The sequence below is a fragment of the Phyllostomus discolor genome, chromosome 3 (genome assembly GCF_004126475.2).
Source record: "Phyllostomus discolor isolate MPI-MPIP mPhyDis1 chromosome 3, mPhyDis1.pri.v3, whole genome shotgun sequence".
NCBI classification, from domain to species: domain Eukaryota; kingdom Metazoa; phylum Chordata; class Mammalia; order Chiroptera; family Phyllostomidae; genus Phyllostomus; species Phyllostomus discolor.
Window position 1 is genome coordinate 178,506,376 of NC_040905.2, and position 21,291 is coordinate 178,527,666.

General features: G+C 36.9%; 1 protein-coding gene across 2 annotated transcripts in view; it reads right to left on the reverse strand.

Annotated features, from left to right (window-relative positions):
• UBQLN1 (ubiquilin 1) overlaps positions 1–21,291 on the reverse strand; it is a 41,422-nt gene that overhangs the window by 15,977 nt on the left and 4,154 nt on the right. For both annotated transcript variants that reach the window (XM_028526882.2, XM_028526886.2), the window contains exons 2-5: positions 7,292–7,443; positions 5,129–5,244; positions 768–1,030; positions 150–308 (exon numbers count right to left, since the gene is read on the reverse strand). In XM_028526882.2, the coding sequence (XP_028382683.1) occupies positions 150–308; positions 768–1,030; positions 5,129–5,244; positions 7,292–7,443 (690 nt within the window). The remainder of the gene's footprint in view (positions 1–149; positions 309–767; positions 1,031–5,128; positions 5,245–7,291; positions 7,444–21,291) is intronic.

Below are 21,291 nucleotides of genomic sequence, written 5' to 3' on the forward strand. Positions count from 1 at the left end.
AAATCATAAAGAATAAGTTTTTGTTTTAAATAACAGATATGAAACTTTTTAATGAAAATCACATTCCCCATATAAAGGTTTATCACACACATATATTTGTTAAAACAGGGGCCACCCCTTAGCCTGAGCCTCAGAGCCAGTACTATCACCTGTTCTTGTGCAGCATTCAGCATTGGTTCCTGAATATCCGTGTACATGCGCCGTAATGCGTTATATCCCCCTGGAATACTTTCCAGGTTACTCAAGGCTCGGTCCTGGTTTCTCATCATTTCCTGCATCATCGCTGGATTCCTGGCAAGTTCCAATGTCTAAGAAAATTTGCATTAAAAAAAAAACAAAAACACCAAAACACATGAATTACTTCAGATACTAACTGCCTAGTTTTATGAAGTTCTTTAATTCTATGAATTATCAGTCTTCATTATTTCAATCACAAAATTATTTTAAATAATTCCTGTCGGATTTCGCCTAAAAAGCAAGCTAATATTCAAATAATTAAAGAAAGAAGCACTCTGTTTTAAGTGAATGCCCATCTCCTGAACTGGACTTTTTGTTTCTAAAATCTGAAAAATAACTTTACAAAGACCTTTAAAACAGCAGAAAATTCAAAGTTCATAGAGTCCAAATTAGTGCATTGAGTTTTACTGAACAAATATTAGGGTTTCCTTTTTTAGCTTAGCCATACTTATAGGACCAGCTCTTTAGGCCTAAAAAATGATAAAATAAATATATTCTAGTTAAATGGACTAAAAGAACATTCCACATACTTGTCTCATAATATCTGGATTATTCAGCATATGACTAATTTCTGGATTTCTCTGTATCAACTGCTGCATTTGTGGATTGGCCATAATTAACTGCCTCATCAGATCAGGATTTGAAAGCATGCTTTGGACAAAGGGATTCTCCATGATCTGGACCATCATCTCAGGATTGGACATAAGTTGCCGCTGCATCTGGCTTTGTAGTTCAGAGAAGTTGGCACTATTCAAACCCAAGCTACTCAGACCTGCAAGTCCTCCAAGGCCACCTAACAGGAAAAAGAAAAACAGGACACAAAAAAAAGTCAGAAATTTTACTATTAACAAGACTGTACTAAAAAATGAAGATGCAAAAATATTAATGGAATTAACAATCCATTAAAGAAAATCACTTTAAAGCAAAAACAGAATTCTAATTACTTTCATAAATACATGTTTAATTTCTATAATTGAAATTAGCCAAAAATATATTCACTCTGATTTAGGTTTAGGTAATAAAACCATCAAATATGTATTTCAAATCCAAAAATATATAGTCACATAACTGACATTTTGGTCAACAACGGACCACATGTATTATTCAACATTGGTTCCTAAAGATTTTAATGAAGCAGAAAAATTCTTACTGCCATCAACCTCAAAAGAGAAGGGGCCAGACCTTGAGCTCTGTAAAAACTCTTGAGCAATGAGATTTAGAGAGCAGAGCCTCCAGTGGGTGAAGACAGCTAGATGCTATTAGGATGGCATGCCCAGAGAGGGCATAGAAGCTCTGTATTCTCCCTCAACCCCTATACCTTGTCCTGTGCTTCTTTTCCATTTGTCTGAGTTGTGTCCTTTATAATAAAGTGGTAAACATAAGTAAAGTGTCCTCCTGGGTTTTGTGAGCCATTCTAGCAAATTACCAAACCTGTTCAGAAGTAGAGGTGGTCTGGGACTCAGGCTGTTACCTGAAATCGGAGCAGTCTTGGGGACTGAGGCCTTTAACTTGCAGGATCTAACACTAACTCCAGGTAGGTAATATCAGAATTGAACTACTGGACACCCATGTGGAATTGGAAAATTGGCTGGTGTCAGAGAAACACCCTAAAATATGCCAGCTAAAGGAAGAAAGAAATGAAAAATTATACTGGATTACACTTCTAACAACCTTTTTGCAGAAAGCTAATTTAAGTTTAGCAATTCACCTACAAACTCTGAATAGAGCAAAGCCACTGCCAATCAAGGAGAGGAAAGGCCAGGACACACAATGGAATGAAATCACGGAGAAACAACAGATTCAAGAGGATGAGTGCTTATCACAACATGTTAACTGTCAAAATTACATAACCAACCAAATGCATTCATTCCTCACTTACTGAGCACTTTTTATATATGTCAGGGACAATGCTACATGTTGGGGAAAAGGTGACAAAAAAGACACAAGAACTACCCCTAGAACTCATTCTAGTGGGAAAGACTAACAAGAAAAACAAATGCAGAGTAAGTAATTCAACAGAGATAGTCACAGGATATTATGGGAATATCTGCCTAAGTGGGATGACTGCTTTCCCACAAGATGGCACTTAATGAGTTTGGAGAATGAATTAAATTGGTAAGAAGTGGAGAACATTGGGAGAAGATTTAATACTAGGCACAGCAAACATTATATGCAAAAAGTGTAGAAATAACTATAGGTATTGATGTATTCGTGAAACAGCAAAAAATTCAGTGTGACTAGAATCGCAGATAGCAGTGCTTACTAAACATTTCACGTGCAGCCTTTTATATTTTCTGCAGTAGGGCAGGCCCACATGAATAGATGGCCAAAGGACTGCAAGAAATGATGGGTGTCACGTCTGGCCAAAGCATAAAAGGTCCAGCTTGAGACTCTTTAGCTCTGTCTTCTGCCATGTTTCAAGTAGTGCAGCTACAAAATGGCAGAACTCTGTTAGCTTGAGTCCCTGAAAACTGCAGATGGGGGCCTCACTGACCAGTGAAAAGCATGAAAGAAAGCTCCAGACCAAGAGCTTAAGCTTTGTGGTAATAAACCACTGATTCTGGGGTTATCTATTACCACAGGGTAGCCTAGATGGAAAGGTAGACAAGGAACAAAGTAGAATAGTCACTTACAATATTCTTATTGTAATAACAGCAGTGTGGAAATGACCCAGAACAACCATTACAGTGTTGTTTTGTTTTTTAAGTTGAGGACCCACATCAAGGTAGCAATAATTGCATGGGGTAGGAGAGAAATGAGGTTATGGCTCAACAGATTTGGTGTGGGGTAAGGTAGTGGTTTAAGGGGCAAGATGGTGAGTGTTTGCATTTCTAGCGTTTTCCTTTGCTTTCTCAGGAGACACATATAAAGGTACATAGAGAATACCGGTTAATAGCAAAGAGAATTGAATACAAGGCAGAAAGTTAAAAAATGATGTGCGCTGAGGTACAGGTTTGAGACTCACCAGGATATACAGTTAGAAAAATGTTACTCAAGAAAAATAAATGGAGTAAAAGAAAAGAAGAAAGATAAGGCAAAACTCTGGGGAACAATACCATATGGAACAGGAAGAAAAGGGACCTATAAAAGAGACAAAAAATGGTCATAATAAGAACACTTTGTAAAGTATGACTGGCAAACCACAATTCTGTATAACTTAAGTTAATACAAGATAATATTGAACATAAACTGTAATTTAAACAATTTTTTAAGAAAAAAAAAATCTTTAAAAGAAAATGGCCAGAAAACTAGCCAAGAGAAAACAATGTCAGGAATAAAATGAAGAAAATTTCAAGGGGAGACTGATCAGCATTAAGAGAGATGGATTTAAAATCTAAAGTGTCCACTAAATTTGACAAGCTAAGATAAAAGGTCAACGGTGACCTTATCAAGGGAGTTTTCAGTCAAGTGATGAGTGCAAAAAATAGGCACAGAACACTTAGTGAAAGGGAAACAAAAACCAGAAAATGTCTTTTTCAATGCTGAAAAGGAAAGCAAAAGAGTAAGTAGCAGTACACAATTCTGTGGCTTTTACACAGGGGATAGACCTTAATATAAGAAGAGGCAGCAAAAAGAAAAGCTGAGTCTACAGAGTAAATAGAGTAACTGATAGGAAGATGTGGGAATAAAACTAGAAATTAAGGGATTAGGGAAATGTATAGCGGTTTTAATTTCTTTGCCTATAAAATGAGGGAAGTGGAGAGAGATCTGCACCTCAACAACAGCTTCCATGGGTCTGAACACTAAATAATTTCATCTTAATCTCTCTAGACTATTTGTGTTAATAACTTTGCCATATAAAACTCATCTGCCTAAACCAAAACAGACACAGGCAGCTCAGATAATTTTAGAAAAAGCAACAAACATTTTTTACAAAAATGTGAATCCATGCCATATCTTTAATGTTTCCAACATATTCAGCATAGAACTAAATCACTAAAAAACTTTTTCTGGAACAGATAAAAGGTATGATCCTTGACATATGAAAATTATACATTAAAAATTTATTTTAATTTATTTTTTTCAATTACAGTTTACATTCAGTATTATTTTGTATTAGTTTTAGGTATACAGCATAGTGATTAGACAATATCCTTTACAAAGCATCCCCACTAATATTTCCATTACTCACCTGGCACCATACACAGTTACTACAGTATTATTGACTATGTTTCCTATGCTGTACTTTACATCCCCATGACTATTCTGAAACTACCAATGCTCAACCCCTTCACCTTTTTCACCAAGTACCCCCAAACCTCTCCACTGTATATATATTTTTAAATGTCATTTTGAGGTACTGTACTTGTCACACAACTTAAGAACTGAAAGGACTAAGCCATACATCTATCTAATTCAACTATGGTTAGCTACAGAATACTTTTCCTCCCAGCAAAACTGTCCATTGAACCTCAGTATATAAAACTGATGCAGAAGATCCTTAACCACTGAGCTTGCTCCCAGGCCCCATCCTTTTTGTGTGTTTGGGACAGTTAGAAAAATAATTAATGCATTCTGATCTCTTTATTTTACAAGTGAGAAAATTATATTCAGGATCTTAGCTTATGTCCAACAATTAGCTAATCTTCCTTAGATTCAATTATGTGGTGGTCAGATCAGGTATACATACATGCACTACCTCTTTCATTATTAAAAAGAAATGTGCCACTTATTGACCATTTAACTAAATGTACGTGTAAGCTAACCAAGTATCTCTGTATTCCCAACTACTTCTTTAATACCTACAATAAACACAGAAACTATAGGTGTTTTTATTGTTTTTGTTAAAGTGACTTAATGTTTAATTTTGTCATTTTATAAAAACTACCCTAGGAAGAAAGTAGTTGGATTTTTTTTCCCAATCCCTTTAAAAATGATTAAAGACACTTACCTAAACCAAAAGGGTTGCTAGTGGCAGAACCAGATGTGGAGTTACTATTAGAAGCTGAAGACGTAGTAACATTGCTTCCACTGGTATTTGTTTGCTGGGCTGAATGATCCTGAGACCTAGGGAAAATAATTAAATCATGCAGTGAACAGTGGAACTATTTCTAAAAGAACCTCTGAAATTCTGATATCCAGAATAAAGTACAAGTTTTCAAACCAACTCAAATGTTCATAAATACCCCAAGGGAACTAAGTAGTAGGAACACAATATAAAGAAACATAGTAAAACCTTACAAAGACCTAACTATACTTCAATTGCCCCTCTTCCTCAAGTATAATATACATAAATACTACACTGCTTTCAATATATTGATTATATAAAAGAGGAAAATAGGTCACTTCACAGAAAAGAATCAATCACCCATCACACCCATACAGTTCAACTATATAAGCAACTTTTTATCTACCTTCTTCTAAGTTCTTGAGGGGTAGGGGTGACAGTCTTGCCCAGACTCTTGAAATCATTAAAAGTAAAAAATAGAGATTTCCTCCAAAAGAAGGTTGAAAAATCAACACAAACAATAATTGATTACTTAATATTAAGTAAAAAAAATTTTATTGGAAACCCCTCACATCTGATACCAGTTAAGTGCTCTGAATCTCACTTGCTGCTTCTTTCATTGATTGTAAGATACACGTTTTTAAATTTTAATTTCTTTGAAATCAGGATCTGCCTTACAATTGCTGACAAACAGCTGTCATGCCTGCACACACATGCTCTACATGACTTCAACTGAGTGACTGAATAAACTGTTGTACTACCCATGTTGTATTTACCACAGTCTTCAAAAAGATTATACCATTCATTGGTACTAAAATGAAGTTGCTGTGTATACAGAAAAGCACAGGAACAGAAAGAATGAATTTCATACAGTGAACAACCAGTACTCGCTGTTGGGGAAAACAAGCATAAAAATTTGCAGAATGAGTGTTAATGGCTTGAAAGAAATTCCTGGAGAAATGCCGCACCAACTCTGTATCAAGGATACAGATCTTCATCCCATGTGGAAAAATATGGACACAGATAACTGAGTCAAAAGGTGACCCAAGCCCTGGCCTGGTGCCTCAGTTGGTTAGTGTTGTTCCATACAACAAAGCTTGTGGTTTTGATTCCCGGTTGGGACAGGTATGGGAGGTAACTAATCAATGGGACTCTCTCTCTTTCTCTCCTTCCCCACCCCTACTTCCTCTTCCTTGGGTGAGGACTTAAAAAAAAAATGATTCAAAAGATTTAGACTCAATGTGAAGCACTGATAGAAAGGCTTTAACCAATTTATATCATGTATATTTTCTTTGTATGTATGCACAAGAGCAATATGATAAATACCATATCCAAGTAAGTCTAAAGGAGCTTTTTAATTAAGTATAAACTAAACATTTTAAGTGAAAAGAAAATGTATCAGCTTAGTTGGCAGTATTTTTCCTTAGTGATACATAAAATAAAGGTGCCTCTTTAAAATTGAGGGTACCTTAGACTTAATGAAATAGATTTGTGGTTTGCCAAGGAAATGTGTTACCCATGATGTTGTCCAAAATTCTCCCTAAAACAAAAAGCATATCCAAAAACATGTTAATCTGCTTGTTCTGTAATTAAAATAATTTTTATATAATGACAATATAAATGAATCTTATAAAGTATCAAATGTGTAAGCATTAACATTACTGAATGATACTCTTTTATTTTAAACATGAAATTATAATCCACTTAAATATTAATGACAGAAAAATACAGATTCCAGGCCCCTGCACTGAAGATTCTGATTCAGTACAGGCATACCTTGGAGCTACTGCAAATTCAGGTCTAGACCACCACAATAAAGTGAGTGTTACAATTAAAAAATTAATGACAAAGAAGCCCTTTAAAAAAACTTCACCCAATGATGTTTATTGATTTAGAAACCGAAACACTGATTGGCTGATTCCTACATGTGCCCCAACCAGAGATGGAACCCACAACCTTTTTGGTGTACAAGATAACGCTCCACCCAAGATAACGCTCCACCCAACTGAGCCACCTGGTCGGGGCTGACAGAGAAAGCCTTTTAAAGTCAAGACTTTTATTTTTAAAGTACTTGTGGTTTAAAGCTATCTGTCTTTTAAAACATACCTGTTTTGCGTTTTGATGACAAGGTGAACAGTAAGTCCATCGTGAATTCCATGCTGACTCAAAGTATCTTGATCTTTTAAAATTTTTCCAGCAAATATCAACACAAGTTGGTCAATATGTGATTTGAACCGCTTCGAGATTTCTTCCTTGAACTAAGATAAAAAATATGTATTACAGGTATTTGCATAGCATCATCTCATCTAGTTCCTAGAAGAAATATTGGGTTGGCCAAAAAGTTTGATTTTTTTCCCTGTAAGATGGCTCTAAGTAGCACTTGTATTTTACTTCATTTGAAACAACTTTGCTAAGATTGTATTGTGACAGCTGTCATATCAGCATGCATTTAAAAGAACTTACTAAAATTGTTAAATTTTTGTGTAGCCATTTTAATATTGAAGATGAAAGAAAACACACATTTTGAGCATTATTTCGATAAAGGTAAAAACGCAACTAAAGCACAAAAAAAGATTTGTGTGGTGTGTGGCGAAGGTGCTGTGACTAATTGAGCATGTCAAAAATGGTTTGCAAAATTTCGTGCTGGACGATGCTGCATGGTCAAGTAAACCAGGTAAAGTTGAGGGCAATCAAATTGAGACATTGAGAACAATTAACATTTAGCCAACATACTTGAGATATCCAAGTCAATAAAGTTATTTGGTAAAAAATGAAAAAGTGTGTCTTTTATTTTATAGAAAAAAACTAAATGGACTTTTTGGACAACCCAATACTTCAAAGCAGCCCCTTCTATAGATACTGCAACAATTCAAACAATATAAAGATGCATTTTTTCTGTGTCAGTATCTTGATCTTAGTGGGGAAATGAGTATTACCACTTCACTCATCTTAACATAAAGGTTTTACTATAAATGTACAAATCCAATATTCAGTCTTCTGCTAAAGCATAAGAATTCATTTCTTTGCAATATCCTTTTTATAGCAGTAGTATTGAAAGCAGTTCAAGTCACACATAAGGCTCTTAGCAAGTTTACAATAAGCTATTCCTCCAATTTCCATCTCAGTCCTACTCCTTTTTAGTTGAATATGTTTAGTGTGTGTATGCATATGTGTTTGTGTGTATACACACAGATACAAACATACATAGTGTATGTTGGCACTGATATAAAGTATACTGTTGAATATATATTCTTGGCCTATTATCCTATTATACTGACTTTCCTCCTCATCTCTTTCATTCAACTTTTACTAACAAACAATATCACGAAGATGCAAAAATATAAAGCAAAAACTTTCCCTAAAATAAGGTCCAATGAAAGTCAGTCAAGTAAACCACAAAGTACAGAGGAAGCACAAAAGACAGAGAAAACTTTTCTAGTGAGAACTGAAGAAAGATTAGGAAGCAGCCAGGAATATCTGAAGAAAAGCTTCAGAGAATAACATGCAAAACCAGAAAAGAGATCATACTACAGAGAAAAACTTATTTAATCTATTCTAGATCAGTGTTTCTCTCAAACCTTTATCAAAAAACACCTGTATGCTTAGGCTTTACTCCACTGCCCAAAGCAGGAAACCCCAAGGTGGGCCAAGGAATCTACATCAATAGAGCACTTCAGGGAACCAGTCCGATTTCAGAAAAGAATCACACCTTAAACCTTTCTACCCCATGCCCTTAGAGAAGTGGGTCTTCCACAGATGATGGCACTATCACCAAGAGGTATTTTGAAAATATAAGGGGATATTTCTGGTTGTCACAGTAAGTGGGAAGACATTAAATGGTACCTGAGATTTTATAAAATCTTGCAGAGGCGGGAAGGGGGAGGTGTAGAGGAACATAAACAAAACAAAATAGGCCATATGTCAATCACTGCTGAAAATGAGAGATGCATGAAATTTCATCACACTTTACCTTTGTGTATAAATAAAATTTTCCATAATCAAGTTACAACACTCAATGTAAACAACTCAGTTTTTTTAAATCATAAAGATAATGCAAAATTATACTGCAGTAAATATTTTGGAGCTTTTCCAACTGAACTCTTCTTCCTTTACTTGAAATCATGATATACAATCCTTTTACCTAAGATAAGCAATTTCCAAGTAACTACAAATCTTTGTAGAAAATTATTTCCATAATATTCTATATAGACAGATCAATCCACAAATTAATCATTCTCCTATTATTAGACATCTCATTTCTCCCTTTGGTAGCTATTAGAAATAATAATGTAATGAGAGGCAGAACATACGGTTTTGTAAAAACTGAATGAGAAGGTACATAAAATGCAAGCATCAGGTACACAGGTGGTGGTCAATAAATAGTAGTATGCCAGCTCTCTCAATTCTCAGTAACTTGGTGAGGCAGATGGTTTTTAATCCTATTTCAGATACAGAAACAAAGGCAGGTTCAATATGTCCCTCTTTTCTCATAGTGCCACAAGTAATAAACTACTGGTAGGATTAAAACCTAGGTTGATTTCAAGCACCAATGTACCCAGACTAACTATACAGGGTTTGGCAGAAGTAACGCCTGCTTGAGTATGGTTGGTAGGGTAATAATATGGATGTAATAATTTATAGTTTTAATATGAAGATTTCACCTAAAATGTCATATGGTGTACTTGAGCATGGTATTATGTTATAGAATTATATGCTTATGATTTTGTAATAAAAGGGGAGCATTATTTGTGCCAGACCCTGTCGTCTTATTCCTACATAAAATGAGAATAATCTAGATTTGTGTTTCTTAACATTAAACCAAGAAATCTTTTCCGGAATCCTTGATATCCTTCATGCCATTCCAAAATAAGTGATTTAACTGTCTAACATACAATTATGTAGCATTTTAGCATATTTTAGGATCTGAAGGTAAGATACTAGATTGAGACATGTATCTACTCATAGCCTTTCAAATCCCCACTAAAATAATGGTGAAGGATTTTTTTTAGCTTTATGGAGATAAAACTTATATACCATACAATTTGCCCATTTGGGGGTTATACAATTCAATGATTTTTGGTATACAATTCAATGATTTTTGGTAGATGTACAATGCGTGCAACCATCAACCACCAGTCAATTTTAGACCATTTTCATCTTCTCAAAAAGAAACCAGTACCTATTAGCTATCACTTCCCTTTCCCCACATCACTTCAAGCCATGAGACACTATAAATCTACTTTGTTTCTATAGATTTGCCTAGTCTGGACATTTCACATAATTGCAATCATATGACATGCAGTTTTGACTGGCTTCCTTCACTTAATATAGTACTTTTAAGGTTCATCCACATTGTAGTATGTATCAATATACCATTACTCTTTATGACCAAATATTATTCTATTATATGCATATAAAACATTTTGTTTATACAGTCATCAGTCGATGGGCATTTGGGTTGTTTAGACTTTTGGACTACTATAAATAATGCTGCTATAAACATTCATGTACAAGTTTTTACATGGACAAATGTTTTCATTTGGGTATATACACAGATGTGGAATTACTGGGTCATATGATAACTCTTGATTTAACCATTTCAAGAACCACCAGAGTGTTACCTTAAGTGGCTGTACCAGTAAACATTCCCATTAGCAGTGTATAAGGGTTCCAATCTCTCAACATCATCACCAATACTGGTTATTATTTAACATTTTTATTATATCTATCCAAGTGGATATGAACTGGTGTTAATGTGCAGTCCCCTGATAGTTGATGTTAAATATGTTTCTTTATGCTTAATTTATATATCTTCTTTTGAGAAGTGTTTATGTAGACCTTTTGCCGATTTTTTAAAATTTTTTTTAAATTTAAATTATTTTATTGGTGTTTAAATTACAGTTGTATTTTCTCCCCATGCCTTCCCCCATCCTCTCCAAACCCACCTCCCTCCCTTGCTTCCACCCTCCTCCTTGATTTTGTCTAAGTGTCCTTTATAGTAGTTCCTGAAAACCCTCCTCCCCACTGTCCCCCCCCATCCAGCTATTGTTAGATTGTTCTTAATTTCAGTGACTCTGGTTATATTTTGTTTGCTTTTCTCTTTTGTTTACTTTTCTCTTTTGTTGATTATGTTCCAGTTAAAGGTGAGATCATATGGTATTTGTCCCTCACCACCTGGCTTATTTCACTTAGCATAATGCTCTCCACTTCCATCCATGCCGTAGCAAAGGGTAAAGCTCCTTCTTTCTCTCTGTTGTGTAGTATTCCATTGTGTAAATGTACCATAGTTTTTCAATCCACTCATTTGCTGATGGGCATTTAGGTTGCTTCTAACACTTGGCTATGGTAAATTGTGTTGCTATGAACACTGGGGTGCATAAGGTTCTTTTGGATTCATGTTTCAGGGCTCTTAGGGTATAATCCCAGCAGCAGAATTACTGGGTCAAAAAGCTGTTCCATTTTTAGTTTTCTGAGGAAATTCCATACTGTTTTCCACAGTGGCTGCACCAATCTGCATTCCCACCAACAGTGCACCAGGGTTCCCTTTTCTCCACATCCTCTCCAACACTTGTTTGTTGATTTGTTTATGGTGGCCATTCTGACCAGTGTGAAGTGGTATTTCATTGTGGTTTTAAAATTTCCATCTCTCTGATGGCAGTGATGCTGAGCATCTTTTCCTGTGTCCATGGCCCATCTGTATATCCTCCTTGGAAAAGTGTCTATTCAGGTCCTTGGCCCATTTTTTAATTGATTTATCTTCCTGGTGTTGAGTCATATGAGTTTTTACATGTTTTGGAGACTAAGTCCTTGTCTGATGTATCATTGGCAAATATGTTCTCCCCTACAGTGGGTCCCCTTTTTATTTTGATCAGTTTCTGTAGCTGTACAGAACTTTTTAAATTCCATGTAGTGCCATTTGTTTATTTTTTCCTTTGTTTCCCTTGCCCTAGGAGATATATTAGCAAAAATGTTGTTATGCAAGATATCTCAAATTTTAATACCTATGTTTTCCTCTAGAATTTTTATGGTTATCATGACTATACTTAAGTCTTTGATCCATTTTGAATTTATTCTGGTGTTTGGTGTCAGCTGATGGTTCTAGTTGCATTTTATGGCAGGTATCAGTCCAGTTTTCCCATCACTATTTATTAAAGAGACTGTCTTTAATCCATTGTATGCTCTTGTCTCCTCTGTCAAATATTAATTGACCATAAAGACATGGGTTTATTTCTGGGGTCCCTATTCGAATATTCCATTAGTCTACATGGTCTGTTCTTAAGCTAGTACTAGCCTGTTTCAATTACAGTTGTTTTTATAGTATAGTTTGATATCAAGTATTGTGATCCCTCCAACTTTGTTTTTCTTTCTCAAGATAGCAGAGGCTTTTTGTGGTCTTTTCTGGTTCCATGTAAATTTTCATAATATTTGTTCCATATCTGTGAAATATGTCATTGGTATTTTAATAGGAATTGCATGCAATCTATAGATTGCTTTGAGTAGTATGGACATTTTAATGATGTTAAATCTTCCAATCCATGAACACAGTATATGTGTCCTGTTATTTGTATCTTCCTTGTTTTGTTTCTTCAGTGTCCTATAATTCTGAGTACAGACCTTTTACCTTCTTGGTTAAATTTATTTCTAGGTATTTTATTTTATTCCTTTTGTTGCAGTAGTAAATGGGATTATTTTCTTAGTTTCTCTTTCTGATAGTTCATTACTGGTGTATAAAAATACCACTGTGTCCTGACAGGTGTGGCTTAGTAGGCCAGGCATCTCTCAAACCGAAACCTTGCTAGTTTAATTCCCGGTCAGAGCATATACCTGGGTTGTGGCCCAAGTCCCCAGATGGGGAGTGTGAGAGGCAACTAATCAATGGTTCTCTCACACACTGATGTTTCTCTCCCTTCCTCCCTCCCTTCCCTCCTCTCTAAAAATAAATAAAATCTTCAAAAAACTTTAAAATGCCATTAACTTTTGAGTGTTGATTTTGTATCCCATTACTATTGAATTCATTTATTAGGTCTAGTAGATTTTTGGTGGAGCCTATAGCATTTTCCGTGTGCAATATCATGTCATCTGCGAATAATTAGTTTTATTTCCTCCTTTCCAAATTGAGATGCCTTTTATTTATTCTTCTTGTCTGACTGGTGCGGCTAGGACTTCCAGTACCATGTTGAATAAGAGTGGTGCCAGTGGACATCCCTGTCTCATTCCTGATCTTAAGGTAAAAGCTTTTAGTTTTTGTCCACTGAGTATAATATTGGCTCTAAGTTTTTTACATGACCTTTATTATGTTGAGGTATGCTCCCTCTCTATTTCCACTCCGCTGAGAGCTTCCATCATAAATGGTTGCTGGATTTTATCTAATACTTTTTCTGCATCTATTGATACAATCGTGTGATTTCCATCTTTCATTTTGTTCATGTGATATATCTCATTTATGGATTTGCAAATATTGCACCAATCTTGCATCCATGGGATAAATCCAACTTGATCATGGTGTGATTTTTTTGATGTACTGCTGGATCCAGTTTACTAATATTTTGTTGAGGGTTTTAGCATCTATGTTCATCAGGGATACTGGCCTACAGTTTTCTTTCTTTGTTGTATCTTTATCTGGTTTTGGAATTAGGATAATAATGGCCTCATAAAAGAAGCTTGGAAATCTTCCCTCTTCCTAAACTTTTTGGAATATTTTGCTAAGGACAGGTGGGATCCCTGGGACCTGCCAAGGGAGGTACCATTCAAACTTCAAGAAAGATAATAGGTGTGTCCCCCTGACCCTGCACCGCATGTCTAAGTCTGCCCCCCCAACCTGACTCTGTCCCAGATTATTTCCCTGTACCCAGCGGGGCAGCGCCCCTCGTATAAAAGCAGGCAGTGTCTCCACAGCCCAGTTGTTGGCTCTGCCAGAAACCAGGAGGGTGTTTCTGTGGCTGTCCTATAAGGGGTTAAGCGCCAGTCTGGTTCCTGGGAAAGTGTATGGAATGGCCATACCCTAAAGCTGGTCTCTGACACCCTCTGAGGTTAACTATGGGGCTGTCTCTTCAGCAGATATTAAGATGCAGGATGGAAGAAAAGTAATGAAAAAAAAAAAAAAAAAAAAGATTCAGGGTAGGGCAAGCACGGTTCCAGTGCATAGGGCAAGCAGAATTCCAGAGAAATTGGGAAATAGGATTCCAGAGGGTGGGGTGAGTGGTTTCCCACAGGATGGGGGTAACTGTTTTTCCCCACAGGGGCTTGTTCTTCTCAAGAAAAATGGCTACCACAATATTGAGGTCTGTCCCAGCACAGGGAACCCAGTGGCCATTCCTCCACATCTCTCCCCAAAGCCTCCCACTCCAGACTCTCCTTAGGTGACTCTAGTCCATGCTGTCCTCCCTTCACTGGAGCCCAAGGTGAGTGGCTACAAATGAGACACCTGCGCTTTGGCCCCTTAGGAAAGACCAAAAAAATAGTGGCTTTGTCTCCAGTGGGCTCCATTTCTCCCCACAGACAACCCCCACCCCTTTCACCACTGGATGCTACGTGGGCACCTGATCCCAGCACTTGTGCTCTGTACTAGGGAGCCCAGTCTGGGGTCCAGGATTCACTCCTCTCAGAGTGAAGCTTCCACAGCCATGCCTTGCCTCAGCCTACTACCTGTGGGAGCAGTGCTGGCTCCTTTCATGTCCCACCCTTCCTATCAATCTTGAGGTGGTTTCTACCCGTCCTGTCCTTGGTTAAGAGTCTACTCTTCGGGTAATTTTCAGTTGTTTATTTCAGGTGGCTGTTCCCCTCTTTATTTTTATTTCCAGTTTGGTTCTGGGAGTCAATGTAAGAAATATCCTCCTACTCCACCGCTATCTTGATCCCCCTACCCCCATAATTTACCCCCTTCCACTTACTCGTATCCAATAATTTGCACCAAACAACAGCTTTATAGAAGATAGCGACTTTATTCTCCAAAAAAAGTCCCAGTCCTAATTTAATGGGGTTTTCCTTTTTTATGGTGGAAGTTGCTGGCACAGGGAAACAAATGAAAAATGTCATTGCATATTTAATAACTAAGATTAAGCATCACATTTCAGTAAATCACAATGTTAAAATAGTCCCAAATAAGTACAAAATGTTGTAAATAATCTTTAAAATACTATTTGTTCATTCACTTAATAAATACTTGCATTATTCAATATGTGCCAAGAACAATGGCAGGCACCACAGGATTAGGAGGCAAATAAAACAGCCTTCCCTTGTAAATTCTTACAGTATGTGGTAGAAAGGATAAAGTGCACATAAGCACAAAATGGTATGAGATTATAATTATTGATTTATTTTAGAATGGTGAGTCCAATCACCATCTAATGAACTAAAATTTAAATAAAAGCCAGCCAGAGAAAAGCTAAGACAACTTGGAGCAACTGGTTAGGTGTGCACTCCAAAGAGAGTCACTGGAATGAATCCAGGCTCCACTATTTAACAGGTGTATGAATTTGATCATTTTATCAATCAAAATCCATTTCTTCATTAAAAAAAAAAAAGGGACAGTTCTGGCTGGTGTGGCTCAGTGGGTTGAGTGCCAGCCTGCAAACTAAAAGGTCGCTGGTTCGATCTCCAGTCAGGGCACATGTGTGGGTTGCAGGCCAGGTCTCCACCTGGGGGCGTGTGAGAGGCAACCAATCTATGTATCTCTTCCACATTTATGTTTCTCTCCCTCTCTTCCTGCTTCCCTTCCTCGCTCTCTAAAAAGTAAATAAATAAAATATATTTTTAAAAGGGATAATAGTACTTTTATTATAAAGTTGTGAAGCCTAAAAAAATGCATTATGACTTGATAAGCCTGGAATAAATACTAGCTACTATTTTACTGTCATCAGTAGCCTTTTCAAGGGCCCAGAAGGGAAAAAAGCTAGTGAGTGATATTTAGGGAAAAAAACATACAAATGACTGAAATGTAGTAAATGAAGGAAAGAGGTATAGTATGGAGGAAAACGTGAAGAGTCTATGAAGTGTGCCATCTAATTCAGTAGTCTAGGCACATGTGGCTACTGAGCACTTAAAATGTGGCTAGTCCAAACTGAGATGTGCTGTAAGTATAAAATACACCCTAGATTTTGAAAACCCTGTATGAAAAAACTTAAGTTTCTCAACTTTTTATATCAATTACATGTTGAAATAATTACTGGATTAAATAAAACATATTATTAAAATTATAGTAGCCAAAAGGTAGAAGCAACCCAAGTGACCATCAACAGATAAACAAAATGAGGTATATACATACAATGGAATATTATTCAGCCTTAAAAAGGAAGGAAATTTTGACATATGACCACACAGATGAACCTTCAGAATATACTAAGTGAAACAAGCCTGTCACAAATGGACAAATACTTTTCATTCCACTTTTATGAGATACTTAGAGTAGTCAAATTTGGAGAGACAGAAAGTAAAAATAGTTGCTGCCAGGGGCTGGTAGCAGGGAGGTTACTGTTTAATAGGTACAGGGTTTCAGTTTTGCAAGATAAAAAGTTCTGGAGATGAACGCTGGTGATGGTTGCACAACCATGTAAATGTACTTAATGTCATTAAACTATACATTTAAAAATGGTTAGGATGGTAAATTTTATGTGTATTTTACCACAATAAAAATTTAATTTCACTTTATTTTTTTAAGTGGGTATGAACACACTGAAATTACATATGTGGCTTGCATTATATTTCTACTGGAGAGCACTGTAATTATTTAAGTCATGGTAAAAAATTTTCCAATATGACAAGATCTGGAACAGTAAGCCCTACTGCCCTAAGGCAGAGGTCAGCAAACCTTCTGTAAAGGTCCAGCCAGTAAATATTTCCAGCTAATGGCCATATGGTCTGTTCTGAAAGCAGCCAAACATAATACATACATGAAGAGGCATAGCAGAGTTTTCCCACGATGTTTTGCGTCCCCTGCCTTACAGTGTATTTTACACTATAAAATACAGGGTACATGCCAGTGTATTTTACACTGTAAGGCATCCACTATAAGCAATAGCTCCTGCTGGCTCACACTGTTAAATTTTCAGGAATTTTGTGAGCCAGTTTAATATCAGTAGCTTAAAATCTACAATGGTAAGAGAATTTATACCATGGAAATCAGCAAACACTATAAATCCATTTTCGCTGAATAACGGAACATTTACCAGCACTACATATTGACTACACATATGCAAAGAATTAACCTCTCTCATCCTGGCTGATGTGGCTCAGTGGATTGAGTGCTGGCCTGCAAACTGAAAGGTTGCCAGTTCAATTCCCAGCCAGGGCACATGCCTGGGTTGCCAGCCAGGCCCCCAGTTGGGGGCATATAAGAGGCACTGATCATCTCTTGCACATCAATGTTTTTCTCTTTCTCTTCCTCCCTCCCTCTTGCTCTCTCTAAAAAACTAACTAAATAAAATATATTTTTAAAGATTTTATTTATTTGTTTTTAGAGAGGGAAGGGAGGGAGGGAGAGAGAGAGAGAGAGAGAAACATCAATGTGCGGTTGCTGGGGGTTACAGCCTGCAACCCAGGCATGTACCCTGGCTAGGAATCCAACCTGCGACGCTTTGGTTCGCAGCCCGCTCTCAATCCACTGAGCTACACCAGCCAGGGCTAAATATTTTTTTAAAAAATTAACTTATCTCCTATGCATGTAAATTGTATTAGCTATGAACCATGTTTGAGAAAAACGAATACTCATTCAAATCATCTGTGTTTTGTGGTTCAAATGAAGATCCACAGCTAAGAAAGGCAGTTCTAGAAGAATTATGCCAATACAAATAAGAGTGACTGGCCCTGGCCATTGTATCTCAGTTGGTCAGGTGCTGTCATGCAAAGCTAAAGGTCGCAGGGTCGATTCCTGATCAGGGTACATGCCTGGGTTGCAAGTTCGATCCCTAACACAATAGATGCTTCTTTCTCACATGGATGTTTCTTTCTCCCTCCCTTCCCTTCTCTCTAGAATCAATAAAAGAAAAAAATATTTTTTAAAAAAGTGAATGTCTTGAGGCAGTCAAGAATTGTGCTTGGAGAGTGGCGAACTAAGGGAAGAAATGTTTAAAATTAAGCGGAGAGAAGAAGGCAGGAAGTCATGAGACTATGTATATACTGCACAGCAAAATCTCAAAAATTGGTAGTTATTGTTAAATGCATGTTATTGTTCATAATGATCTATATTCATTTGTTAATAAATATTCACTGAGCTCATACCATATGTTAGCCTCTGGTAACAATGGTGAACAATCACAGATCCTCTCTAGCAGAAAAATAAACATTAATCAAATAGTCACATAAATACAGAATTTAAATTGTGATGATTTATGACCAAAAATAGGGTGTTGTGAGTAAACACAACTGGGGAATCCCAATGTAGTCTGGACAATCAGGAATAGCTCTTTAAGAAAGTAACCTACGCACAGAGATTTAAGGGATAAATGGAACGAGCAAAGAGTAGGAGGCAATGCAGGTAGCAAGAACAAATTTCACAAGTCCTGAGGCAGGAAAAAAATGTATTAGCAAGTCAAGGAACTAAAAAGTCAGTATGGCAAGAGCCAAGTAATAAAGGAAAAAAGAAGGAATCAGAAAGGAGAGGTATCGTACCACAAAGAGCCTCACAGCAACTTTAAACAGTCTAAGATCAATGAGGGGCCCTTAGTTTTGCCTAGAGAATAACGTGATCTGATGAACATTCTTCAGAGACTGCTCTAAGAATGAATTAGGGGGAGGGGGAGAGAAAAGTGGGGAGACTGACCAGTAGGCTACTATAGTTTCTAGGAAAGAGTGGAGTCAATCCTCAATTTTGTAAGCACCTACTTAATCTATTAAATCCTCCACTGCAGCAAATTTTGGTCTCAGGACACCACTCTTACAAATTAAAAACCCCAAAGAGTTTTTCTTTATGTAGGTTACAGCTAATGGTATATGCTACATTAGAAATTAAAACTGAGAAATCTTTTTAAACATTCTTTTAAAAAATAACTCATATAGATAACATTCTTATCACAAAAATGACTACTTTTTCCCAGTGTAAAGAATAGCACTGTTTTAAATTTCTGCAAATCACTTCAGTCTTGTAATGGAAAACTGGATTCACAGCTGCTGCAATAGCCCACATCGCACAGCTTCTGGAAAAGCACGTTGTTCATTTTTGAAAATTAGACTGAAATACACAAATAACAGCTCTAAATTGTTATGAAAATAGTTTTAATCTCATGGTCCTCTAAAAGGGTCTTGGGCACCCCAAACCACATTCAGAACTGCAGCATGAGTAACAGAAAGCCAAGTAATAAAGTGAGATACCACTCACAGCAACCAGGAAGGCTATAATCAAAGACAGATAATAACAAGTGTTAAGGACAATGTGGAGTAATGGGAATCCTCATGCACTGCTGGTGGGAATATAAAATGGTAGAGCCACTTTGGAAAATAGTTTGACAGTTCCTCAAAAAGTTAAAAACATATAGCTACCAGATGACCCAGTAATTCCACTCATAGGTATATACCCACAAAATATGAAAACATATGTCCACAAAAAAACTTTTATGAGTATTCACAGAGGCATCTTTCATAATGGTCAAAAAGTACAAACAACCCAAATAACCATCAACTGATAAACGGAGAAATAAAATGTGATATATACTCATACGATGGAATATTATTCAGCAATAAAAAGGAAGTACTGATACATGCTACGACATGGATGAACCTTAAAAAACATTATGCTATGTATAAAAAACAGTCACAACTTTTCAAAGTCTGGTGTGTATTTTACACTTGCAGCACATTTCAAATCATTTCAATCATATTTTAAATGTTCAATAGGCAGATATAGTTGGTGGTGGTACCAAAGTGGACAGTGTAGGCACAGATCCACACTATAATGTTAAATGATGTTTGTGATAATGACCCTAACACACTGCAATTTCCTCTATCAGGAAAGGCTCAAATACAATATTTATAGTACTGATGTTATATTACACATGTTCATATTTTTCTAAAAGTTTCAAGTGACAAAGATATTTTCTAAAACCAGGATACATGTTCCCTGAGTATTTCAGTTAACTGTATTTCAAAATTTTACATTATAACCTAGAGTGCTACAAAACTCCAAGTTATCCCTGGCTGGTGTAGCTCCGTGGATTGAGTGCGGGCTGCGAACAAAAGTGTCGCAGGTTCGATTCCCAGTCAGGGTACATGCCTGGGTGGCAGGCCATGACCCCCAGCAATCGCACATTGATGTTTCTCTCTCTCTCTCTCTCTCTACTTCCCTCTCTTCCCTTTCTAAAAATAAATAAAATCTGCCCTGGCTGGCATAGCTCAGTGGTTTGAGCGCCGGCTGCGAGCCAAGGTGTCGCAGGTTCGATTCCCGGTCGGGGCGCATGCCTGGGTTGCAGGCCACGGCCCCCAGCAACTGCACATGGATGTCTCTCTCTCTCTCTCTCTCTCTCTCTCTCTCTCTCTCTCTCTCTCTCTCTCTCCCTTCCCTCTCTAAAAGTAAATAAATAAAATCTAAAATAATAAAAAATAAAAAATAAATAAAAATAAATAAAATCTTTAAAAAACAAAAATAAAAATAAAAATAAAAAAACTCCAAGTTAGTCAGAAGTTATATGGGAGCTCCCTTCCAGTCTTTGAACTATTTTAATCAAACACACAGACACACAACCTGCCCTCCCCCTCACTTCTTCTGGACTTTATCTTGCTTGTTGACCCTTGGAAATCCTCAAACTGTTTCCAATAACAGATAATAAACAGAAGAAAACAGTCTCACACACAGAGACTTTGTGCCACTTCACATTTACCTATTTTTAAATATATTTACTTATGTTATGAAAACCCCTATTAATGAAACCAGCTTGGGAGGGCTCTCTCTGGAGTGTGTATACCCATGCCTTTCTTCCTCCCTCAGGCTGCATCTTTACTTTTCTCTCCTAAACTCTAAGGGTCCCCACAACTCTTGCAACCAAGGGAGCAACTGACAGCAGTAGCTTGGCCCAGCTTTACCCCATGAATCTGTCTCCAAGGCCCCCTTTTCTGACTTCTCAGTGAGCCAAAGCATTCCAGCCTACCTCTCTCCTGAGGCTTCTTTTGTCCTAAGCCTA